Source organism: Hyalella azteca, unplaced genomic scaffold, assembly GCF_000764305.2.
Source record: "Hyalella azteca isolate HAZT.00-mixed unplaced genomic scaffold, Hazt_2.0.2 contig9938, whole genome shotgun sequence".
NCBI lineage: Eukaryota > Metazoa > Arthropoda > Malacostraca > Amphipoda > Hyalellidae > Hyalella > Hyalella azteca.
In genome coordinates, this window is record NW_025939994.1 from 106,023 (window position 1) to 127,500 (window position 21,478).

General features: G+C 36.2%; 2 protein-coding genes across 5 annotated transcripts; both read left to right on the forward strand.

The window, feature by feature from the left end:
- The first annotated feature begins 582 nt into the window (after positions 1-582).
- LOC108676597 (protein FAM151B) lies at positions 583-7,688 on the forward strand. 4 transcript variants are annotated; one of them, XM_018164698.2, is made up of 7 exons: positions 583-981; positions 3,044-3,187; positions 3,853-4,010; positions 4,224-4,313; positions 4,562-4,675; positions 5,449-5,640; positions 6,423-7,688. In XM_018164698.2, the coding sequence occupies exons 1-7, from the start codon at positions 948-950 to the stop codon at positions 6,702-6,704; spliced, it is 1,014 nt and encodes a 337-aa protein (XP_018020187.1). In that variant the 5' UTR covers positions 583-947; the 3' UTR covers positions 6,705-7,688. The 4 variants fall into 4 exon arrangements, with proteins under 4 accessions (XP_018020187.1, XP_018020191.1, XP_018020189.1 ...); XM_018164702.1 differs by lacking the exon at positions 583-981 and adding an exon at positions 1,263-1,321; XM_018164700.2 differs by lacking the exon at positions 583-981 and adding an exon at positions 1,480-1,602.
- A 7,317-nt stretch (positions 7,689-15,005) lies between these two features.
- Positions 15,006-20,636, forward strand: LOC108676592 (chitin deacetylase 7). Its single transcript, XM_018164692.2, has 9 exons — positions 15,006-15,074; positions 15,681-15,728; positions 16,456-16,614; positions 17,731-17,864; positions 18,106-18,226; positions 18,711-18,890; positions 19,170-19,285; positions 19,827-19,979; positions 20,288-20,636. Exons 2-9 carry the CDS (start codon positions 15,684-15,686, stop codon positions 20,568-20,570), a joined length of 1,191 nt encoding a protein of 396 aa, XP_018020181.1. The 5' UTR covers positions 15,006-15,074; positions 15,681-15,683; the 3' UTR covers positions 20,571-20,636.
- Positions 20,637-21,478: the final 842 nt, after the last annotated feature.

Below are 21,478 nucleotides of genomic sequence, written 5' to 3' on the forward strand. Positions count from 1 at the left end.
TTCTTCTTTAGCCTGTCATTAGTTTTGAAATGAAAATATGTTTTTCTACCGCATATGAAAGATTTTCTATAAAAAAGTTTTATGTATAGCTAAGCCTGCAATGCTTCACTAATGCGCTCACATCGTTACGTACGGTATCTAGGAAAATATACACACTAGAGATGCTTGGCAGTACAACTGACACTTTCAAAATAGATGCCTCCTTGACCTTCAGCGTTAATTACTCTTTAAATAAATAAGAACAGCGCCCTTTTTATAATTCGCCTAATCTTATTCCTGTTTTAAAATAAAGCATTGCATCGATAACAACATGAATGGTTTCACGCAATAACACGTTTGAAATAAATTCATACTGGTACATTTCATTTTTTTGCAAAATTTGTCTACTCGTAAATAATGCAATTTTTCATCTAAATTGTAATATTGACTATGAATATAAGTTTAACACATTTTCCAAAAAATTAAGTAGGTTCACTTGTAATGACGACAATATTAAAAAGTAGCATTTGTAGACGTTGCTACTCTCTGTGCTGAAAATCAATTGAACATCGATCGTACAGAAGTTCAGAACCGCCTGCTAGTAACTGGGTGTCCATTGTGTGTGAAGGATGTGATAATACACGCTCCCGTTCCCAGTCCCAGCTACCTACTCAAAGTATTTTCATTTCTTGGCAAAATTCTTTTCCGTCTATAATTTGCTATTAAAAAATTAAGTAGATCGCTAAAAGTTTCAACTACAAATTAATTGCTAACATCTAAAGTAATCCCATTAGCATACAATTAAAATAATTGCAAGTCGAAATAACTTTTTTATCAATTATTTAATATAGTTTTATAGACATTTTTTGAACGGAAGAGTTTGCTATAAATTTGAAGTAAATCATTTGATTCGGTGCATTTATTTTCTTTGAATTTAGAAAATAACTTCTTTGCTGAGTTTGCTCAAGATGCGGGTTCAGTTAAATACGGTCTTCTTTACAGGTAAGTGCTAGTGTAGCGTACTTTCAAGTAAGCATTGCGCGCCAATTCAACGACGTACGGTACTGTATTGTTCATCCATGAAATCAATATACATATAAATAATATACAATACGTAGGCGTTTGTAAGTGCACAACTTCGTTCTCCCGCTATGGCATTCACGTCAAGTCGTTGGCCAGATGCTCTTATTGTGACTCATAACTATCACTTGTGCCGAATCATTGCTTGGGCGTAACATCAATACATGGTCAAACTTGTGCTATTCAGTCGCCCACTTGCTAAATTTCTTGATGCGCCAAGCCGCCAACTGTTCGTCTATGTTCTGAGACGACTCTCCCAGCTGTAAATAAATGTTGTCTTGAAGCTTTTCTGACCAGTGATTTTCCCGCTGAAAAGAATTATAAGAACTTTTCGTACTAGAATTTTTTTTCTATTAACGAAAATCAATACTTACAATTGAATTTTGATGAAGTTTAACTTAAGTGAGGAGCGTAAGAGATTTTCATTTCCTACGCATTGGTGATGTTTACACAGCGATAACTATTGCATCGTGTTTGATCAGCTGGTGTAGACTGTAGTGTAGAGTAGAGGCGTGGCTGAAGCAGACAAAACTAAATTTTTCGGTAAAAGTCTATCCCAAATGAATCAATTATAAATATTTCACCCTGTTTACATATTGATCATATAATTTATTTTGTTCTCTTCAGTCACTTATTAAACTTGAAATTATTTCTCCTGTTTGTTTAATGTCGTGACAGTCGTGTCACTTGTCTTGAAGTTGTGTGTAATAAAATAATCATCAGTGTCTCAAGTCCTGAGCTAGGCCTAGTGGATTGTAATTTCATTGAACAGATGTATGACGAGAAACAATAAAAACATAAGCAGCAAGATTTCTTTAGCAATATAATATTATTGCCGTGCTATCTATTACCTAATCACATTTTAGTTCCTAACTTCCTAAATTCCTGACAGTGACAGCCTGACAGGTTGACAGCCTGACATGATGATGATGGTATGATTTGCAGATTTAGATTTTAGTAGGATCTGGATATAAAATGTGATTTCAGAAATTCAGATTCTGATTTCTGAAATTCCTGAGTGAATGAATGAATTTTGGATAATTGAAACAACTCAAACAAGCGGAAGTTAACTCTAGCCATCCATGTTGTAGAGGCCAGACAGACAAAATAGGTGAATATTTAAAGATCTTTGGAGTTTGGGAATCAAAATTTATATCTCCACATAGTCTTGATATTGAGATTTCTGTTTAAATGTCTCTCTAACAGTCTTAGTCTTTATATGTCTTAGATTTTGGCAATAAATTTCAATCAAATATTTAGGTAATTATGGCTGCAAATTATCAATAATAGTATAAGTAATACTGTTGATTCTTATGGTCTAACAGGAGGATTTTGTTGACACAATTGTGAAACTCTGCATAGTGGAGTTAAGTCCAAGCTGCAAAAATTCATTATGATGCTCAAACATTAACAAAGGGTTTACCAGGGCTTACTAGGTCTTTTTTTATCACAAGTTCAACATCTTGCCAAAATTCTAGCTGCCAAATGCTACAGTAATGATTCCAAACTGGTATGCATGACTCGTCCACTCATAAAACTCTGAGCCCTGAGGTTGTATAAATTTTCTCAGAATGTTAGAAGAAATATTGGGTGAAAGGGCTTGTGATGGTGTGAATCGATGGATGTTGTAATGTTTATATTTTTTTAAACTTGGTTAAGTTAGTGTGCTAATTTGCTTTAGACAGTTGCTGGTGATCAAATTAATATTATACTCAACAATTTTAAATATATTATATGTATATGATGTTCTTGGTGTAACATTTATTTATGGTATTTCTCAACTATAATATTTCAGACAAATTTATCAATGAATTCCTGCCAGCCTGGCATATTCTTATGTATCCCAGTGGGTTTGGTGTTTAAAATACATTTTCGTAGCTGTGTATACCGGTATTAATTTTTCTTGATATGTTGTTGGTCTTGCAATTACTGTCTAATATTTTCTCGAATTTGTTTGTAAACTAAATAATTGTACCTTTTTCAGGATTCCTGAATTTTATAGCTTCTGCAATGGGATCGTCCATCCCAGACGTTGACCAATATTGGCCAGAGGTGGCAAATGATCTCAGCAAGGTGACATGGTCACATGCAACCAACAGCAAGGCACTTCTTCAAGAGGCTCTTACAAGTCAGTTCCAACTTCTGAGACATCTCAATGTTGCATGGGACTTAGGTTGCTTTGTAACCTAACCTTATGGCTTTTTTCTTTTAATTCCTATTTGGTCAATTCAATTTTCAAAAACTATTGTTTTCTCTCTAGTCCAGACATGGAAATAATAATTTCTAAAGTAAAAGTAAATTTCAATGAGTGATAAATGTTATTTTTTTAATATCAGCAGTTATTATACACTAATTAATCTGCCTAAATTACAAGCTCAACAAGACCATTCTTGATGTCTAAAGTTGATCAGTTCTGCCATTACTTGCATTAGCCTGGGAATCTTGGCTTTTCATTGACTGTTGAAAAATAAATCTTATTATTTTCATTATAAGGTAGACATTGTCCACCTCAAACAATATTGTTTATAATATTGTCTAATAATATATAGAAACAATGTTATATAGTACCTAATCATCGACTTCTTCTTAGTACAAATGCAGGTTATTTTTTAAATTTCAAATAATTTTATACACCTTGTCCTGTTTGCAGAGTAATGCAAGAAGTCACTTCATTCCTGATACTAAACTGGTCAACATTGGCATAAACGGGATTAATTATATTCATTACTATCACTTCCTAAGACCCAATACTACGTTTTCCTGTTTAAAATTATATTCTGCTGTGTGTTTCAGATGACACAATAATGATGATTGAAGCTGACATAAGTATGGGACACCTCCAAGGCAATCTGTCAACTGATCCACTGCCCATAATGGCCCATCCTCCACACAAAACATCTGATCTCTCTTTTGAGATGTTCTTAGATACTGTTTTAGTAGCTACAGCACAGGTGAGCTGGTTATTGATTTCTGTCTATCTTATAGACTTATATCCTTTCTTCATATACATTTATTTTCATCAAATGAAAGTGGTTGGATATCTTTTTTGCATGCTCCTTGAGGCTCTTTCCTTGATGCTATGTAAGAAAAATTTACCTTTTGGTTGTGATTTTAATCATTTCTCCTTAGAATGCTGTTATTTCCAATTCTATTATTATTTTCAGAATGAGACAAAGAAGGGGATCAAATTGGACTTCAAGGACGTTAATGCTGTCAGAAAATGTCTGGATTCGCTTAACATTCAGAGAGATCAAGTAACTTCTGGTCGAGATTTTTGTGCCTCAAAATCAAATGATATAATGCAGTATATTCCTTTATTACCTTATATAATGTCACATACTATTCATCCTATGTTATTTTGGTATCAGAATATTAATTTAAGTACAAATTTCATCTTAGATCGTTCATCTGATTTGAACTCTGTAAATTGATATTGTTCACTGTAGGATCCTAAAAGTATCATGCAATGTAAGAAAAGAAATATTATTCAAGTGTTTTTCAGATAAATTTCCCAGTTTGGCTGAATGCAGACATAATTTCTGGCCCAGTGGATGCAGTTAATACTCCTGTGGATCCTGACACATTCTTGCCATTGTGTGTAGAATTTTTTCCGGAGGTAAGTAAGTGGAGCTAGTAAGGTTTTTTCTGAATCCTAGTAATCATGGTTTCACGAATTTTCGTTTTTTAAATAACAAGTTTATCTTCAGCAATAAATGCATTTGAAACTTGATTGGCTGGCAGGAATTTTGCATCAAGTCTGTTAGATACGGTATTGTTAGTTATTCGAAATCTCAGTATGTCTTTAATTATATCATCATGTCCTTTGTACTCCTTTCTTGCCATTAATTATCAAACATCAATTGCAAGACCAGAAAGTTGACATGTTGAAGCAGAAACTTTATTTCTGACAATTCGATGAAATTCTGTAGGCGGTGTTGAAGGACAAACTCCTTGATGTAGTCAGTAAATGCATAAATCTGTAGAACAAGTAAATGCACGAGTCTGTAGGCCTGAAACGTGTATTTGAAACGTGGGTCAAACATCTACAGCAAATTGCATCCATAGTATTTTTTTTTAAATCTGTGGAAACTATTATAAGTTTAAAACTCGAACTTAAATGCTTCTTATGTACAACAACTGAACTACTAACTTTAACTGTCGTCCGGGGTACGTTTTCGGTTGGTTCGACCACAGTTTCACTTACAAAAGATTCGAAACTAGAATTTAAATGCTTACAACTTATTGACAACAACTACTTCTACTGGCATTCAGGGTACGTCGTCGGTTGGGTAGACCACAGTTTTTTCGCATACAAGAGATTCGCAACTTGAACTTTAGAACTAGAATGCTTTCAACTTATTGACAACAACTACTTCTACTGCCATGCAGGGTACGTTGTCGGTTGGTTGGACCACGCGCTTCACTGAAGCAAACGACAGCAGGGCCCACTACACCACGGACCAGGTGAAGCAGATGACGGACGCTATAGAGCGCAACCACGTCACCCAACCTATCACCTTCCCCGTCCGCGCTGCCTTTGTTGAACTCTCCCTGGACATCTTATCGTGGCTGCTGGATGCCGTGGGTTGCGTTACTTTTATTACAACACTTCTCTTTAACTTCACTTCTTATTGTTTGTTTGTTTGTCTCTGCTACAAATCTTATAATCTATATTTAACACACTTCTACCTGTCCAATCGATCTGAAATTTGGCACACTAGTGTAAAGTTGGATACAATTCGTGCATCAATTGACAGAATAAAAAATTTTGAAAATAAAAAAAAAAATTCTTCTGCTACATGTCTTAAAATCGCTATTTAACATACTCCTACCTGTAAAATCTATTTGAAATTTTGCACACTTGCGTAAAGTTGGAGACAAGGCATGATACAATGGACACAATAAATAATTTTTATACATAATTTTTTTTTAATTTTAAAACTAAAATTTAAAAATTACTTTTTTAATATTTGATAATAAAATTAGACATTAATTCTACTGTAAATTTGTAACATCACAGAAACTGAATTCTTTAGAAGTGTTCTTTAAAAAGTCATTTTTAAACGCATATTATTTGTTTTTGTTCTTATTACACAAATCTGTTCAACTATTAGCTTCGTTTTCACGCAGAATCAAAGTGTTGATTCTGTTTGCACCTAAATAAAGTCTTTAACCTACTCATATTTTTGATTCAAGTTGCAGTTTGTCTTTTCAGGTAACTCTTTGATAGCTGTTATCTCCTGGACTACAAGACATGTAAATTTCTAGTTTCATAAATTATGTTTCTTCAATCAAATATATCTTTTAATTAGTTTTAAATTATGGGTTCATAATAAATGAGTTGAAGTAAAGGAATACTGCAGGTGCCCGACAGCACTCTAACGGTGTGGAGTTCAGAGTCCGACGAGTACAACATAGAGGCGCTAGTGTGGCTGCAGGACAGCGTTGGCGCTGATGCCGTCTACTACGACCTGCCTCCTGACCAACGCGCCGAGTTCGATAAACTGAGACCAGCGCAGACCCTAGGGTCAGCGTCGTCCGCAGACCCTTGCGTCAAGATATGGCCCAGAGGAACAGTTTTATGGGCTAGTCTTACTGCCGCCCTTGGAGCTGTTGCTGCTGCATATTTCTATGGTTTTGACTGACCCTGCGAACTGAGTAACAAGATGCATGACTGTAATAACTGGTAACGCGTGCCTTCGTTATGTCCTCTATAAGGACTCTATTCGCTGACTCGATGCAACCGTTTTGCATGCTTTGGCTGCCTGTTCTCTACTAACAAGTTTAGGTCACCTAATTTTTACAGAATGTAATAGTAATTAAAGCTGTCCAGCGTGCTGTGTGGTTCATGAGTGGGATATATACCCGAAGTTTGTAATATTTTCAAGAGCATCTTTAGAGTTACATGCCGATGTCATTTTGAATTAAACTTTTTTGTGTGATTTAAAGTGAATTTGAGGAGTGCGTGTTCAAACAGGAAAACAGCGTAGTTTTATTTTCCACTGTTGTACCGAATTTACAGCGATTTTGAGAACTACCGTGAATCAATTTTTTATCGATAACTGGTTATTCGTTTTTTCATCTTCCATGAGCTTGGACACTATCATTTTGCTCGACACAACTCCTATGCAGGTCGTCGTAGGAGGCAAGGTTCCTGAGAGTGCCCCGTAACAGAATTCGTATAGTCTGTACGCGAGGCTCAGATTTTTTTTCGAGTAATTCTTTTCTGTTTCTCTTGCATGCGATCGACGTATCGTGCAAGTGACCTAATTCGTGTGTATGTAAACCTGTGAAATTTTTTTTCCCAAATTCCAATTAATTTTGTTTTGGTTGTTCATCAATTTTTTGGCCTCATACATACCTGCAGCTCTGGACTTTGGTATAATTTGTGTAATTACATTCATTGCGACGCTTGATTTTATTACAAGTAAATCGCATCTGAGAAGAGAAATAGCTCATAGTATTTCGACGAATTGACAATAACTTGGCATGTCATCATATTTCTCAAATTTATGTCAGTTAGTTTTCAATCTATGCGCCTATATCCGAGTTTGCAGAATGATTCACATTTGTATTGTTTTCAGTCATATACCGCTCTTTATGTAATAAATAATATGAAGTCATCGAAACCATCGTATTCATTAAACCCTGCTGAACCTAGCGACAACGTGGCAGACTACGGGAAACGTGCCTATTCCTTTTTTGTTGCTGTTCAGCAATAAAATATTGATGATGAAGCCGGACGATAGTTACGAAATAGTGACGATACTTCAGGACGACATACTGTATGCACCATGTCGTTAAATAACTTATGTTACAATGGGCCGAAGATTGTCGCACTGAACTACAAATACTGTTGAGCAGAATGCGGAACGAAATGTATCCTAGCACATGCAACTGTTACTGAAGTGAGTTTTGTCTTCGTTACGAAGTAAGGTGTTGGCAAGACAATACCATGCACTTAACACATTGTACCCACAATTACACAAAATTCCCCTCAACGATTCGAGACACTTCTTCCATATGAACGATATATAATTATGTAGGTGTCGGACAATTTTACGGCCGGTCTCGCGGCTAATCTATAAATTCAATGACCAATGAATATATCCCTAATAATGAACGTAGCTTGATGAAACTTGCTACACGTATTTTTTAGGATCTAACGGCGATGTTTAGCTCGTAAAATTTTAATTCCATTTCACCTTTATTCGCGAGTTAAAGAGAAATTCGGACCGAAATTTGCTGTGATAAAAAAATTTCTTCCAAACTATTGAACAGGTTTGAACGAAACTTGAAATATACATTCCTAACCTTCCAACGGTGATGTTTAGCTCGTGATAATTTTTTCGATTTTACTTGCGTTTTCTATTTCGGCAGGAGCGGCTCACTTTCTGTGTGCCTACAGCCAGCGAAGCGGACGCTAAACTTGTACTCTCCACTTTTGATATGCTGCTGCTGTATAATCACGTACAGGGGGGTTTGAGGTCAAAGTTTTCACTCGAGCCATTTTTCCCAGGAGCTCAACCGTTAGAATATCATACTAATTGTCACAGACATGTACGCATATTTTTCCTACCAAACCTTCTTGTCGGATTTCCGAAATTCCCACTCCTTCCCCCCCAAAATCCCCAAAAAAGGGGAAAATTTGGTCAAAAAATTACCTAAAATGAGATATCGGAACCGATCATAGCTCGAAAAGTTGCAAACTCAGAGCAATGCGATTCATTTCAAACGAAAGGTAAAAGATTGGAATGTGTTTGGGATTTCGAACGATTTTTTGTCGGGTCAAAACTTCATCCCTAAATTGGGGGTCAAAGTTGACCCTGAAAAAATTGCTTTCGGCCATTTTTCGGTGGTTTTTCAACTCTCGCGGCCAAACCGTAAACATTTTTGCCATAGTAAAAGCGGGAAAAAGATGCGTCTTGTTGAGACAAACACACTGGTGAACACGGATTTTGAAAAAGTACAAAACTCACAAAGTTGTGAGCGAAACTTTGATCAACTTTGATCAATTTTTTACCAACTTTTTCACTTTTCTCTTCACAACTCTACGGAAAAATTTTGTATATTTTTTCAACAACCCTAACAATAAAGAAAAAGTCTTTGCCTTTAATTTGGACCCTGTTTCATGATCCTAGCTTCTATAGAGATCGAGATATGATTTTTCAAAGTAGACAATAATTGACAAAATTTTCGTCCAACTCGCCGTGGTCCGGTCGCTGCTCTGAACGTGTTCTACGAGTTTACTTTTTAGACTATTGTGCAAGCTGCGTAATTTTAGGAAGCTTTCTGCAAGTTGGTATCGACAGAGGATAAAATTGCGCTAATTACTGCCTATTTAACTCATTTTCAAAAAAATTATTTCTATTAGAAATTTAACGATCAAAAATAAACCGAGATTCGGTTCTGCTCACTTATAAAATACTTTATTAGGCACTTATTTTTTTAAGTTAGATACTCCATTCGTATATGGTTATTTACTTAAGCTCTTTAGCATTAATATTGCGAATAAAACTTCTCATATGTACCGTTAAAAATCGTTTTAATGAAGCAATAAGATTGCTCCCTGCCATGTATCTGCAGTCCTTGGGCCCAAACGTGAAGGCGTTATAATTCTTTATAGACCAAGATTGAAGAAAATTCACGCAAATAATCATTAGAAGGAAACTAAAATACTCTCTGGGGGGCCCGGGGGGTCTGCCGGGCCCCCTTTTTTGCAAATATTTGTAAGATGAAAGAGTAAGATTAAAGAGATATTCCTCCTTAGCCCGTATCTTAGCAGTCCACCTCAAACGACGCTCCGTTTTCTTCGTGACAATGAATTGAATCATGGATAACTACACTAATTCAACCGTGTTGTTGAATTAGTCAAAAGTTGTTTACATAATATAATGTCGAATAATATTCATTCTCCCGATAAAACCATCAATCGTAGTATGAGAAGGTATTTTTCAAGCAAATATTTGTTAAATTTTAATGTTAACTGAAAACTGCAATTAATAATTAATTCATTTAGTATGGGTTATTATTAAATCTAATTATATACATTTTATTTAAATAATGTTCAATCATAAAATGTCCATTAATACTTTTCTGAATCTAAATTGAAGTTTATACTTTATTAATAAATTTATATATTTATACTAAATTGAAGTCCACCACTGCGTCCAATAGGTTAGGACAGGTTAGGATATGTCAGGCTGTGTTCAGTTCGGTTAGGTTATGTTAGGGTTTTTTGGCTAGGTAAAACTAATGTAAGATTGTTTTAAACACTAAAGATACACACAGGAAAAGGCCACAATTGGGGGATTGCTGTGTGTCGTAGGAAATGTGTGGCAAGAAGAAGAAGAGAGAAAAAGAAAAAAAAGTAAAAAAAAAAGTTTAGCGGCTGATCTGTTTTTTTGCTTTTTCAACTTCATTCGCGAGTTATACAGACATACAGGTCGAATTTCGCAGTGACCAAGAAATGTCTTCTAAACTACTTTACGGATTTGAAGGAAACTTTGAATACCTTCCGAGCTTCCCAACGGTGATGATTAGCTTGTGACAACTTTTTTCGATTTGTCTTCGTTCGCGAGTTATATGGATATACGGAGAAACGACCGGTACTTTCGAGTCTGATTTTTAAATTTGCATTGACATAGAGCCATATACGTATAGCCTTATAACTCGCAAATGAAGGTAAAATCGAAAAAAAATGTCACGAACTCACGATTTAAATATCACCGTTGTAGGTTAGGTATGCATATTCAAAGTTGCATTCAAATCTGTTCAGTAGTTTAGAAGAAATTTCTTGGTCACTGCGAATTTTGGCCCGAATTGCCGTATAACTCACGAATGAAGGAGAAATAGAAAAAACTCGCAAGCGAAGGTAAAACCTAAAAAATTTTCAGGAGCAAAACGTCGCCGTTAGAAGGTTAGGTATGTATCATGGTTGAACTATATACTAATTCAAGCATGGGTATGTATATTCAAAGTTTCGTTCAAATTTGTTCAGTAGTTTGAAAGTAATTTCTGGGTCACTGACTCACTGCAAATTTCAACCCTAATTGCTCTATAACTCACGAATGAAGGTGAAATGAAAAATATTTCACGAGTTAAACATCGCCGATAGGTCCTGATGAATACGTGTACCAAATTTCATCGAGCTTCATTCATTAGTTAGGGAGATCATGGTTGAACTAGTATAAATACTGCCTATTTTGCGGATGTAGCTCGTTGTTCGCCTGTGACGTCACTGATCTCAGTGACGTCACGGGCATTAACCTTTACCGAAATTCGATCAAACCAGTCGGCCAATCTGTCATGGGAATGACGGGATTGTTTACGTTTCTCGATCTACGTGACGTAACAAGAAAGCTGAACTGAAAGACGGAACTTCTCGTGGGTCAACCTTATATAGTTCAACCATGAGGGAGATGTTCCTTGTGGGTCGCCTGCCGAAGACCACCACTGCCCTGGATGTAATGGACCATCATGATTCCTGCCTTCCGGAACGTAGCCTTCAACACTTCAAGCCGTCCGTATCTAGGACGTGCGTCGAACCAGCCCTCGGTCGAACGGCCACTTGTCGAAGGACGATAAATTTTGGAACAGAACTATGCTATCTGAAACCTAACCTCAGATGCGGTGAACGTAAAATTACGTGATTTAACGATGCCCGGAAGTCATATTCGATCCGCGGCCTGGTGGTGCACAGCAGGTTCTATGCAAGGCCGGAGTAGGACATAGCCCAGTGGTTAAAGCTGATTGGTGGATGTCCGGATAGATCCAAGGCGTTCGATTCAGGGCTTATTGGTGCACAAAATTTGTGGTGCACGGCTGCGCTCCCTTCCTGGTCATCGAATTTGGAGATTGGCCGTGAGACCGACCGTAAATTTGTCCGAAACCTTCATTATGTTGAGTTGAAAATCATTTTAGCAACAATGAGAGAATTAAATATTTTTCTATCGCTAAAACATAAGTAATGCATTTTCGGTAATGCATTTTTTTCGGTATAACATCGTCTTAATGTCAACTGGCGAGATGAGCGTAGTAGCCCAACACTGACGACATAGAATAGAATAGAATAGAATAGAAGTGTCGGCGTTGAAGACATAGGCCCATGGCCTGTTGCCGATTCTTGAACTTTTCAGTCCCCACGCAGACGTCGATAATGGAGGCTTGGAAGCTTCATAATCTTTAATCTTTCCTCATAGGACTTGCCTTTCAAGCCCGGAACTATCCTTGTTGCGCGTCTTTGAACACTCTCTACTCAATTTTTGTCCTTTTCAAATTTCGGTGACCACACGACGTTTCCAAACTCCAGGTTCGGGCGCACGACAGCAACAAACAACTGCTTCATCGTTTCAAAATCTAGGAACTCGAAAGAGCGTCTGATCAGTCCAAGTCGTTGATTGGCTTTATTAACTTGACCTTCAATATGCTTAGAAAATTTCAACTCATTGTCGATATTAACTCCTAAATCCTTTTCCGTTGTCGACTTCGACATCGTCACTCTGTCGTTGCAACCGTGTCTTCTCATATTGTAATCTTGCTGTTCATTATTCTTGCCAAGGTGGATAACTTTCACTGTCGTCATTGACAGTGAACGGAACTTTAGCCTGTATTCGTTTTGGTTTTATTTATCTGTAATTAAATAATAGCGCATTGCGGCATTTGTTTAGCTTACTGCCACAAGCTAATAATTTCGCGAGATTCACTTGCACGATGAATGTTGAGTAAAGTGAAAAATCGAAATTGCATTTGCTAGTTGAGAAATTTGTTGCCATTCTTGATACATAGTATAAATATTATACTCGTGCTTTTGTTATTTAAATTATCGGTTTGTATTAGTTTATTTATGATTCATCTATAATTCAAGGGCGCCGTAATGGTAGATAATATTTTCTAGTAATTTTATAAATACATCTTACCTATGATAGAATATAAAAAATATTTCTATAAAATTTGTTGTGTATCGAAATTCATTATTTTCGATCAGTTCATTTAGACTTGTAACGATATAGCAGAAAGGGTATTACTTAGGGTAACATGGGTCAGCGAGCCCACTGCGGGTCATGGGCCCACAGCGGGTTTCTCGCTAAGTATGGCAGATATTGGTCCGTGTTCTCTACCGCCGGTCGACAGTTTCACTGGGCGAAGTGTACGGATTTACATTTTGCTAAGTGTTTGCGTTATTAAGTTATTTGTGAATAACTGTTTTAGCCCAGATAAAATTGTTTTTGCTGCTAAATAAAAATGTTTTCGATTACTGTAGATGAAGCTTTTGAAATTACTGTGAATTATATTTTGAAAGTAATATTTATAGGAATAATTTTGAGATCAAGTTTAGACTATTAGCTTTCAAAATAAAATGTTGACACAATATAAATTGAAATGATACCAAGTGGGGGCAACGGGCCCATGCGTGTCACGTACGGGGCAAAGCGCCCATGGTGAAATCTTGTGTTATACATCATTAGATTTGTCTCAATGACCTTTTCAAACTATGACTAGCTTTTTGGATTACAAATTACACTTCATATTGCATGATTTTTTATTTGCCGCCTCAAGGCAGCAGGTTTTGTATCTAGTTATGCGTATATATGACCCCTTATCGAGTTATTGACTCTTGCTTTGCCAAAAGTTGATTTCAGTCAACACCAATGAGCCAAAAGTTGATGAGTTTTTTATGGTGTTGGCTGAAATCACGATTAGGTACGAATTCTCTGCACATAATATCTGGATTATGGACAAAACAGGAACAAATTTTTTTTCTGATAAACTAAATATATTTTTTCTAGTCAAGGATACATTTTTCATGTCGGAGACGAATTTTTTATCGCAAGGATATCTTTTTCAAGTCAAGGATATATATTGTTATGTCAATGAAATATTTTTCTTCACATCAGTGATAGATTTTTTAAGCCAAGAGTATATTTTCTTAAGTTATGGTTATGATTTTTTGAGTTGGTAATAAATGAATGAATGTCATATTTTTTATTACATTTTTCATATTTTTAACTGTAAAGTGTTGTTTTATCATTTTTTAACAAAAAATATGCAATTGTGGTAAAGGGACCGAGGGTGGGCGCCTTGCCCCAAGCCCATGGGCCCATTGCCCCAGGGGTGGGGCAATGGGCCCATTTTGACACTTTTTGCAAAATAGTGTTTCATGAAAAATTGAATAACTCTATAGGCGTCTAATTCACACCATACATTCCTCATTATTTGTACCTTTAAACAAAACAAAGAACCACCTCGTATCAATTAAAACTTCATCAAAATTTTAGTTTAAAAAAGTGAGGGGCGCGCTGCCCCACGTTGCCCTACATTAAAAGAAGGAAAAATAAATAATATTTCAATTATTCTTGGAGCTACAGCGATCTCTTGAACACCGCCCGCCACCACTTATCATTTTATTCCGAATTTTCCTGCACTGAAGCAGCAGTTAAACTCTTCACTCAATAACGCCCAGGTGCTAATGACGTGCAGAGATAAGGAAAACGTCGAAGTCTTCTTCATTCAAACAATCATAATTTCTGTGAGCTTTAACTCTAATTATTATGTAGCTGAAATTCGCATTATACTCTGTACGTATCTTGTCGCAATTTCACCCATTAAAACTGTCTAAATTCGTGTTCCATGCACCATTACTCATAAGCGAAATACCTAACGATTTCTAGCCTTCAGAGTAATATATGACTACAGCAGGCATTTGTGGGTGTTCGAAACTCCTGCAATCTGTACGAATTACGCGATGTCTATAATAAGCGACAGGCTAAATTTTTCCTATCCAAAGCCGACATCACTATTACTTATTACATTACTCTCTTTAAACCAGCTTCTTTTCCTGATCCGCTGAAGAGCAAGCTGTAAAATTTCGAGTGCCCGTCTACGTAATTGAGCTTGCATCGTCTGCTTCGTGTCATAAAAAGTTTGAAGTCAACCACTTCAGTTGCCTTTAAAAAGTCTGATCTCAGAGCTCTCCCCGACTCCTAGAATTGCCTCAACGCTGACAAGGTTTCAACGTAAGTTCAAAGCGTACGATTATTTTTATGCTTACATGTATTAATGGAATTAGGTCCGGTTATTGATTGATTTAATTATTTCTAGCAAGGTAACAAGATAAGGTTATCGATTAAGCTAAACAATTCATTCAAAGTACATAGCTTTACCTCCTAATCCGTGAACGAATTATAAATTAACGACTAATGTTAAAAAATGTGGAATTAATAAATCGAAGTTTTCAAAACAAATTACTACTCTATATGAAACTCATATGCATTGATTTATTTTCAGCAATAAGCGCAGCATCCGCAGTGCGAATGTTATTCTTAGTTTGATTTAAAACTTGTGTTTAGGAACACTTTTGAGGTGTGCCTGACAGTTAGTAATAAGCATATTAAATTTTTTGGATTACATATAACGTTATTAAATATAATGTCTTAAATATATAAATCTTTAATTTATTGTGTTTACCGTATTTATTAACTAAACTTAGAAATTTAATGGCAATTCTTTTGTGAGTTCTGATATTGTTGCGAGATTTAACGATGAAAAATCTGGTGCGTGCAATAATGATAAAAAAATTTTGCTCGTCCATCAATTTATTGTATTCACCTCTCCGCCCGCAGACGATGCATTTTGCAGTGCTGCTCGCGCTGTTCAGCGTCGCCGCTGCCGTGAGTAAATATTATATGAAAACAACGTAAATTTTACATGGAAACTTTGTGAATATTATATGGAAACATTATGAATATTATACGAAAACAACATAAATATTATGTGGAAACACTGTAAATATTAAATAGAAACACTGAAAATATTATATGGAAACATTGTGAATATAATATGGAATATATCAAATTACGTTCGGTAGTTTATCGATATTGTTATTTTTTCCAGAATATCGAAGATAAATTACAGTGTAGATTTTTATATATCAGAAAACATATTTTTAGTTATAAATCACAATCATTAGCTGTTCTAATAAACATGTGCTACAATCTATGGAAGTTTTGCATCTAATGCCTCATTTAATGAGTTGTTTAACCTGAACTCAGTTCCATTAGGTTATGTTTTTAATAATTACAGACTATATGTTGAACTTGATTGGGAAACCTTCCTTTCATTTGTAATCAAGAGGTTGATATTCAACGTCAATAATATTGATCAATTTCACCGAGGACTGCACACATTAACACCCAAAATCATTCTAAAAATTCAATTTCTTTTCCAATTCTATTATAAAATCATAAATATTTTATAATTATTTCATTATATTATACAATCAACCCATAATATTGTTCATTCAATAATATTCATTAAAAAACGAATAATATTATTAATTATAATAATATTATTATTGTTATAATAATAAAATAATAATATTGTTAATTAACATACCAGGAGGTAGCGGGACCATGTGACGAGGCTGACTGCGCGCTGCCGACCTGTGCGTGTTCCTCCACAGCCACGCCCGGCGGTCTCGCCGTCGCCAGCATACCGCACTTCGTCGTCTTCTCCTTCGATGATGGCGTCACTGTCACCAACATCCCCTTCTACCGGGTTTGTTTGGGTCATTATATAACTAAGCTTTTATTACCCCCACCAGCAAGGGCTTGTGATCAACCGTAACAAGGTCCCTTATATAAGGTTCGCTTGGTGTTTTTAATTTAGCTGTCATTATCCCTTCTAAAAGATGCGTATTAACTACCTTATGAGTGTCCGTCTGTACAAGGATTGTATGAAGTCATATACTTAGCTGCTATTATCCTCTATAAAAGATGCATGTAATCTATCTTAACAATGTCCCCTTTAATTAGGTGCTCAAGTAATAATCTAGCATTATTCACGTACCAAACCTGACCTATTCTTCAAAGCTTCCATTTATATACCCTATACCATTATTACCTTCTACCAGGTGTGCCAGAATTAAGCTATACTTTTCTTTATTTTCGAAGTACGCTCGAACAAAGTTGGCAATACCTTCTTCAACCTGGAGCGATATAATGGCATTATTAAAATTAGTTAACTAATGATATTTCGAACCAGGCACATTTGAATTGTTTTGGAAATAATAAATACCTATAAGAAATATGTTAAATCCAATCCAAATGAATAAGTTAGAATTATTTTGTAGGGATCCGGTACGGTATTCTAATTTTCATGCTCTGACGCTTATTTAACCTTAGGATCTGCTCTAACTGGTCAGTCTCCATACGAGCCAAAAAAAGGCACCAGATTGGCAATCAATATTCAAATATTAACGGTGATTATTTCATTACGTCGAACGTATATGATTTATTTACTTATAAAACGTTATTGACATATCTTGGCATCGCATTATACACATTCAATGGCGTTAACAGCATATCTACATCTTGGCATTGACATTATGGCCCACGGCTTGACATTGACCCAGTGGCCATATCTTGGCATTAACATCATGGCCACGGCTTGGCATTTACTTAGTGGCCACATCTTGGCATTAACATTATGGCCACGGCTTGACATTGACGTAGCGGCCACATCTTGGCATTAACGGCTTGGAATTGGAATTGACATTGACGTAGCGTCCACATCTTGGCATTAACATTATGGCCACGGCTTGGCATGGACATTATGACAACATCTTGACTATGAATTCATGGCAACATCACTAACAATGATGTTGGGCGACAGGAGCTGCAGAAGAGAACGAACCCTAACGGGTGTGGCATCGAGATGACGTTCTTCGTGAGCCACGAGAACAGCGACTATACTCTCGTCAACGAGCTCTACAGGAACGGCCATGAGATCGCCGTTCACTCAGTCACGTACGTTCACTTCTTTATTATTTACATATAGCATTTACCTTTAAGCCAACACTGATTCCATGTACTGGATATGTTTGCAGTTTTCAAATGAACTTTCTCTCTCTTGCTTCTCTGTGTCCATAATATCGTTCATGTAGTTCGTTCTGTAAGGCATATATTCCTAAGTAGATTTATATTATAATGTTATATATTCCTTAGTAAATCTCAAGTCATTTCAACGGATTACTTCTAACGTCGACAGGCACAAGTCTGACGTCGGGGAATACTGGCGTAAACTCAACCAGTCGCAATGGCTGGCAGAGATAGAACAACAGAGGGAAATGTTGAATACTTACGGCAAAATTCCCGTGGAGAAAATAAAGGTGAAACTAAAATCACCTCATGGTTCAGCTAAGTTCAACTATAATCATATTAATGTTATACGCATAGTTCTGGCCTTATTTTTTTGCTCTGTTTCCCTATAAATTCTTTGATTGACATGCTTACATCACTTGATTCTCTTCACCTTTGATGGGCTTGGTATTTGGGATGTTCCGCTTAATGGGAGTTTTGAAAAAATTGCCAACGAAAACTAATAAAACATGCCAGTTGACTATCACCATAACACGGCAGTTGACATCACCGTAACATGCCAGTTGACTATCACCATAACATGCCAGTTGACTATCACCATAACATGCCAGTTGACTATTACCATAACATGCCAGTTGACTATCACCATAACATGCCAGTAGACTATTACCATAACATGCCAGTTGACTATCACCATAACATGCCAGTAGACTTTCACATAACATGCCATGATGCCATAACATGCCAGTTGACACTTGCCATGACTCCCTCCAGGGTTTCCGAGCCCCGTTCCTCGAGGTAGGCGGAGACTCGATGTTCGGCGCCCTGAAGGAGGCAGGCTTCGACTACGACTGTTCGTGGCCATCTTTGCAGTACACTCCATGGTTCCGGCAGCCTGACGGCAGCTACAAGGGCGCTCTTTGGCCTTACACTCTCGACTACGCCAGCATCCAGGTCCTCGACTCAATCATTCACTTCTTCCCTTATATTGAATAATCGTTACAAACTCATTGTTAACTTGTGCGACGTAAGCTGTATTATGTCAGTCTTTGTCTCAGTGTTTGCCTCCTCGGTCGTTTGAATGAACCTACGAACCTCTCTACCTTTAATTCAAACTCTACGGAATTACCACAGAAATCTTCCTATTACGTTTTTTCATATTCAATTACAGTATTAAGTATTTCTTAATATTTTATGCATTAATTTGTGTGTGAAGATTCCTTGTAATTTTAGGACCAAACTGTTGGCGTAAAACCAACCGAGTCCTTCCCGGGGTTGTGGGTCTCTCCTATGACAGACCTACAGGACAACAGAGGCTTCGAGTGCTCCATGCTCGATGCCTGCCAGAGGTAACTTAATAATGATAATAATAATGATAATAATAATAATAATAACAATAATAATAATAATATTAATAATAACAATAACAATAATAAGAATAAAATTGATGATAATAATAACAATATTAGTAATAAAAATACTAATAATAATAATAACAATATTAATAATAAAAATAAAAATAATAATAGTAATAATAATAGCGGTTTCGGCGTTTATTAGGGCTTCAGCGTTTCAATTCCTACAAAAAATTTACTAATTCATTCATCTAAATTTTCTCAGTACATATTTTTGACACTTCCAACAAAATTTTATTCAAAAATTAAATTACATAATTTTCCTAAATCTGATGTTTGTGACATACAATTTAATCTTGACGTTATAACGCCTTCCATTTGTATTTATACTCACACATTTAAATCCAAAGTGAATATAATGAGTTGTTTTATATTTATACTCATAAATCTAATTCCAAAGTGAATTTAAGGAGTTGTGAGTTATTTAATTCAAGCATACGTTCATTAATTGCGATAACCTTTATCGAATTCACAGCTCACCGGAAGGCGAGCTCGAGACGAGCTCGGAAGCGGTGTTCGATCTGTTGAAGCGCAACTTCCGCAGCCACTACAACACCAGAACGCCCTTCGGTATCTACACCCATCACTCATGGTTCTACAATGAGACTCGCAAGGATGGACTGAGGCAGTGAGTAAATTAGTCATTTGTTCGCATGGGACCAGAAGATTTCGTTGGTTACGAACAAGGGTTAAGCGGCAGACACTCCAGGTTCTGTACTTTGGAAGTATCTTCAATTACTGAATATATTGTATTTGCATGATCTAGCTCAAGGTAAATGCGAGTTATTACCAAAGTTATTATTTAAAATGCTTCGTCTGACTATAATTTATTTAGTTAAGGCACGATTCTCTTCCTATATTCTTTTGCAGAGATAGACTTATTTTACCATCATTTTGGACTTGCGGGTTGCTAGCTTCTTTATTGGGCCCGTGCAGGTTCTTGGATTACCTGAAAGCGTTCCCTCACGTCTACGTCGTGTCGGTGCGTCAACTTCTCGACTGGGTGCGCTCGCCTGTCCCGCTGAGCCAACTTGGTACGATGAGTTCCTTCCAGTGTGGCCAAACCTTAGCCGACAACTGCCCCGATAAGAAAAACTGCCAGTACAATGCTCCCTTGCCTATCTCAAACTCAGAGATCTACATGAAAATTTGTAACAGCAACTGCCCGCCTAACTACCCGTACCTCGATAACGTGGATGGAAGCAAGCCATACTCGTAATATGCGAACGGAAACTTCAACTTGGCCTCAAATTATGAAATTCATCTCGACTGGATAACTTTCCTTTTCTCGACTGGATAACTTTCCTTATAACTTTCCTTATGATAACTTTCCTACTCATTTATAACGTTTAATATCTTATATTTCCTTCAAACTCTGCCTTAGAAGTATGTCTCTCATGAAATCTTATCGGCAGAAAACTTGAATGTACTCTGTCAATAAGAAACCTTCACTTAGTTTCACACTTTCCTCCTTCTTCCACATCTTCTTTCGCACACATCTTCTTTCTTTTCCACATCTTCTTTCTTCTTCTTTTTTTCATTTTGTTGTCAGAAAATAAGAAGTTAAAATGATAATAATAATTAGTCGAATTGGGGATTGTATTAAAAAAAATAATAAAAAAATTATTTGTTACACAAACTAATAATTTATTAAAAATTACCATTAATTGCTTGATATTTTTTTCCATATCCTGCGCATACAACTGATTCATCGAGTGCTCTTGTATGAAGAAGGATCATGATTACTTACTTATGAATTTAGATTACAAATGTCAAATTTGAGTACATTTAATGTTTAATATTAAGTCTTAGCTTCAAATTTCGCTCCCTGGACCTCAAACAAGTCCTAATGATGCAAAATGGCTCTTCTGCTAATGAAATTTTTGTACATATAGGTACTGGTTAGATTGCTAACAGGTAACATGATTTCCATTAGTCAACCTTCTGGCAGTCTACATGGTCTCTATATGTGCGCGTACTCGATATTAAGCAGTATTATTACGGTATTTTATTAGACTTACATTTATTTACTGAGTTGGAAAAAATGCGTAGAAGATTTTAAGAGAGATAATTTTTATCTAACTTAGATAGCTTTCAACTTCTAAGAAGGCTGCAAGAGTTTTCGGA

Coding starts and splice junctions, on each gene's coding strand:
- LOC108676597 (XM_018164698.2), top strand. CDS start 948: ATGCGGGTTCAGTTAAATACGGTCTTCTTTACAG. Junction 3,188..3,852: donor TCTTCAAGAGGCTCTTACAA/GTCAGTTCCAAC, acceptor TGTGTGTTTCAG/ATGACACAATAATGATGATT. Junction 4,011..4,223: donor TTTTAGTAGCTACAGCACAG/GTGAGCTGGTTA, acceptor TATTATTTTCAG/AATGAGACAAAGAAGGGGAT.
- LOC108676592 (XM_018164692.2), top strand. CDS start 15,684: ATGCATTTTGCAGTGCTGCTCGCGCTGTTCAGCGTCGCCGCTGCC. Junction 16,615..17,730: donor CCAACATCCCCTTCTACCGG/GTTTGTTTGGGT, acceptor GTTGGGCGACAG/GAGCTGCAGAAGAGAACGAA. Junction 18,891..19,169: donor TCGACTACGCCAGCATCCAG/GTCCTCGACTCA, acceptor TTGTAATTTTAG/GACCAAACTGTTGGCGTAAA.